General features: G+C 41.7%; 1 protein-coding gene across 1 annotated transcript; it reads left to right on the top strand.

The window, feature by feature from the left end:
* Positions 1–353: 353 nt before the first annotated feature.
* Positions 354–3,640, top strand: LOC148008406 (uncharacterized). The gene has a single exon (XM_087674260.1). It carries the CDS (start codon positions 522–524, stop codon positions 2,763–2,765), a length of 2,244 nt encoding a protein of 747 aa, XP_087530386.1. The 5' UTR covers positions 354–521; the 3' UTR covers positions 2,766–3,640.
* Positions 3,641–4,416: the final 776 nt, after the last annotated feature.

The raw sequence follows: 4,416 nt of genomic DNA, 5'->3' as shown, positions 1-4,416 counted from the left end.
TCCAAAGTTCAAGCAATCTATTCTTTCTCCTAAGTTGCCTCTGAGTCTTTTGGCTTTCAAGCAAGAGCCAAGGGACAAACCCTTAAGTAAATTTGTAGATCGATTTGGCCTTTGGGTAGCTTGTATGCTTGAAAGTAAACCTAGGTCTAGTGTATATCCCACCTTCAAAATTTCTAAATTTACCTTTGAACGTGAAATTAAGAGGAAAAAATATTTAAAATTTGAACTTCACCTCTAAAATTAAATCAAAGAGGAGAAAACATTCAAAATTTTTGGATGAAATTTGTCAAGAAATGCGATAGATTATGATTTTTTTTAAAAAAATGCGAATTTTACCACCGGTTCCTCGACAATGTCGCTGTTCTGGGGAGCGGGTGGCATCGTGCTGGTGTATCAGTGAGCTTTCATGTCTGATGGAAAGCAGAGGTAGCCTTGCGCAGGGTTGCAGAGGGCAGCCGCCATCGCTGCCCGCTCGGGAGAGAGAGACATAGTTCTCTCTGCTGCCGGACTCTGCGTCTTCGATGCGGCCTTTTGCAGAAAAATCATGGCCTCTGCTCTTTGCCGCGCGCAGCACAAGCCAGCTTAGGTTGCCTCCATGCCTTCCCTCTCGGACATTTTCTTCCTCCCATGATGACTCTGATCGGGAACTGTTGGAGCGCATGCCTGCTCGGACATCCTCTTCCTCCCAGGATGACTCCTATCGGGACCTGTCGGCGCGGCCGCGATTCCTTCGAGCAGATGATCGGGATCGAAGTCGGGATCAGCTGGAGTGCCCCCGGCTCCATCAAGCAGATGCCCGGAGCCCATCAAAGCCCCGGCGCTACCGGTTCTTTCAATTGCCGTTGCATGCCTTCTTCAGAAGAACAGAGAGGGTTATCAAGATCTTGGACATCCTCCATGCCTCCAATGTATGGAACAAGAGCACTGCGCATGCCTTGGAGCAGCTCGGTGTATACTTCAATGCCTACACAGTCTCTGAGGTTATCAGGAATTGTGCAAGCGTTGATATGGCTTTGAAGTACTACCACTGGTTGAAGGTTAGAAATGCTTTTAAACCTGATAGTTATGTTTATGGCACCCTCATATACAAATTAGGGAAAGCTGGACGCTTTGCAGAGATGGAGGCTGTGTCGGCCTCGTGTGAAGCAGAGGGCGCAGCCAATGTTGCCACATTTACCAGCATCGTTTCGGCTTACATGAAGGTGAAGAACATCAACCGGGCCCTGAGTGCTTGGCAACGCATGGAGAAATTTCATATAAAACCAAGTCAAGTTACATACACTACCATGATTGATCTGTATGCTGAAATGGGAATGTATAAGGAGGCCGGAGACATTTACCTCAAGATTCTGGAAGAAAAGATGTATCCAGATGTCAGGACATGCACCATTCTCATGAAGCATCTAGTTAAAGCAGGGAAGCTTGATGCTGCTAGAGAGATTTTTAACCTGATAGTAAGTGTCAAGGTGAAGCCAAACTTTGTAACTTATGCTACCATGATGATATGTCTTACAAAAGCTGGAGATGTGGATGGTGTATTGGAGCTGGTTAGGCACTTTAAGTACTATGGCCACAGACCCCGTCCTTTAGGGAAGTCATTGCGCAGCTACTTCAAGTATGTATTAAATGAGGGCAGAGTGGAGGAGGCAGAACGTGTTATGAGTGAAGTATGGCCAGAATCATCTGAGAAAGACAGACAGAAAATGATCTTAGAAATTCAAACTGAATGTGAAAGAGGAGAGAACTGTGGCGGGGCTTATGATGTAGGGACAGATTTTTCTGATTCAGGAAGTGATTCTGAAGAAACTGAACACAGATCTCAGCCTCCAAGGGAACTTGTGACAGCATGGAACATGTCTGCATTTGCAAAGTCTTTTGTTTCATGGGGACCTGTAGAAGTTGAGATTCTAGAGAAACAGAAAGTGAACTGGGATGGTCCATTAGTTTCAGAAACCCTTAAACGCATGAAATCGACAAATGTGGCATGGAAGTTCTTTAACTGGGTCAGTAAACAACCAGGCTTCAGTCATGATTCATTTTGTTATAGCAGGATGATTCAACTTCTCTTGACGGCTGGAGACTTTGAAAAGGTGATCCAGCTAATGGAAGAAGCGCATGAAAGACATGTTGTGCTCCCCATAAGTACATACAACAACGCTCTCAAGTACAGTGGATTGAGGCGGGCAGATGAGGTAGCTCTTAAGGTTTTCAAACTTTTAGAGAGGACAGGGTTGAAACCAGATCAAAAGACTTACGCGAGGTTAATTCATGCTCTTCATCTCTGTAAACATCACAAGAAAGCAGTTGCTGCATTTTCAAAAATGTTGAAGGCAGGCTTTCATTCAGATGCACAAACGTACTCTTTTCTGATCTGTGATCTCATAGCACTAGGGAATTTGAAGTCAGCAAATAAAGTATACAAGCGTATGCGTGCATCTAATCTTGAGCCAAATGGACTAGTATACAAGGCCTACATTTCTTCATACTTTCAAGATGGTAAAGTTGACAAGGCTGAGAAAATTTTCCAGCAGATCCGTGAATCTGGAGTTGAACCTTCAAAAGTGATCTATGAGGTGATGATTGAAGGACTTAGTGGAGCAGGTAAAGATAAAGTAGCTGCACAACTTGAACTTGAGAAGAATGAATTAATGTCCAATAATGCTATTCTAAGACGAAGGCAGTTAGATCGATTTAGGTCTTTTCATACCTTGTTCATGGAGAATATGACAAATACTGGTGAAACTCTGGCTGTTGCACTTGCATAAATTCAAGTTTTTGGCAAGATGGGTTTGTGTAGGGTGACATCTCTCCAACAGTTTTTGGGTAATAAAAGGATTTGAGTGAGGTTCAAGAATGGCTTAGTGTTACTGCACTTAGTGAATATATTGGTAAACTTGCCAGGCTGTAATCTTGCCAGGTGGTGTTTGAAGTTGGAGCTCTCCCTTTGCCAATGAATGCATAGGTGTACAGTTTGTGTTCTTTCAGCAGATATTGCATTGTTTGTGCAGCACTGCTCTACTGGACCTTGAACATTTCTTAGTAAACTTTGAAGTTTCGGCAGCCAGCTGAAAAATCTTCAAGGTCCTCCGCACAAGAACAAGTGTAATGCTTGCACATGCGCACACTCTCTCTCAAGAGTATAGACAACCATAAGTTGGCAAAAAGCAACTGTATTACTGTCTTATTGTACACATCAAAGCTTTCAGATTTTGGGTGGATTTGGACAATACTCATGGACTAAGTACTTGGAGCAAGTCAAGGGCTGGTTTGATGGAGAAATTTTCAATCCAAGAAAATTCATTGGAGAAAGGCTTTTGCAACTCCAGGAGCCTTGTAAGCTTTTTGGAGGGCATACTCCTTGTCTTCAAACTTGTCAAACTTTTCCTTACTGGAGGGTCACTTACACAAGTATACTTCACAATGTCATTTGTTATGGTTACTTCTGTGGCATTGATGAGGCATGTTCTTAGGAACCCTATTTAGGATAGCATTTCGCAAGTAGTGGTTGATATGTAACCAATGACCATCTCTATCATTTGGTTCCTATAGCAAAAAGGACTTAATGCATCTCTTTCACCTCTTTGAGTTGGTTGTCTATCATAGAACCCTTGTGACAAGTACAATAAAATTTGTTTTGTTGATTGATTCACCAATGAAGAGGGTAGTGTGTATTCCATTTTTAGCTTTGTGTGCTTCATAGTCTAGAATTTATTTATTTGTGATGTGATTGCTTGCCCAAGTTGTCTTCTAGTGCTCATAAAACTCCATTCCACACAACAATATAAGGTATCACAAAAATGAGTGCAGAGGAGGATGGAGAATTGGCAATGGTATTTAGTTAGCTTGGTAGGTTCCTAGTGATTGTGAATTATAACAAGTGACTTGATTGCCTTTCAATGGACTCACTAATAGCAACATTATTTTAAGTATTGTTTTATGATTTGATATTTGTTGTGATCCTAGATGAGATGCCTCCATGAGCAATGATGGAATGCTTTGGCAATCAACTATATTTGAAAGTGCTTTAAGTAGTGATAGAAAGACACGAAGATGACAAGTGATTAGGTGTGAATTGCAATCGACTATAAGTTTGGCAAATTATGATCGCCACCTCTAGCAAATGTTGCAATAAAATGAGGAAGACAACTTTAAGAGTGCTTGGAGTCCTCTTTGGATAATGACACAACGAAGATTTTGTGACCTACTTGTTTGCTACTTGAAAGGGATGCCACTATGATAGATGTAGCAATGTACAAAATATTGTGAGGATGCTTGCATGTTCTTCTTCACCTTTTACACATGACTATACCTACATTTATAGTATCTATTTTGCTCTCACCCTCCACAAAGAGGTTAGCCTATTATAGTAGGAAATGTTTGAGCTAGGAGAAAATAACCATTAGTTAGTTATTGGTT

This window comes from Lygodium microphyllum, unplaced genomic scaffold, assembly GCF_053477565.2.
Source record: "Lygodium microphyllum isolate KBCC unplaced genomic scaffold, Lygodium_microphyllum_v1.1.10 scaffold_151, whole genome shotgun sequence".
Taxonomy (NCBI): Eukaryota; Viridiplantae; Streptophyta; class Polypodiopsida; order Schizaeales; family Lygodiaceae; genus Lygodium; species Lygodium microphyllum.
The sequence above is the reverse complement of the archived record's forward strand: the minus strand, read 5'-3'. Positions and strand labels throughout refer to the sequence as shown.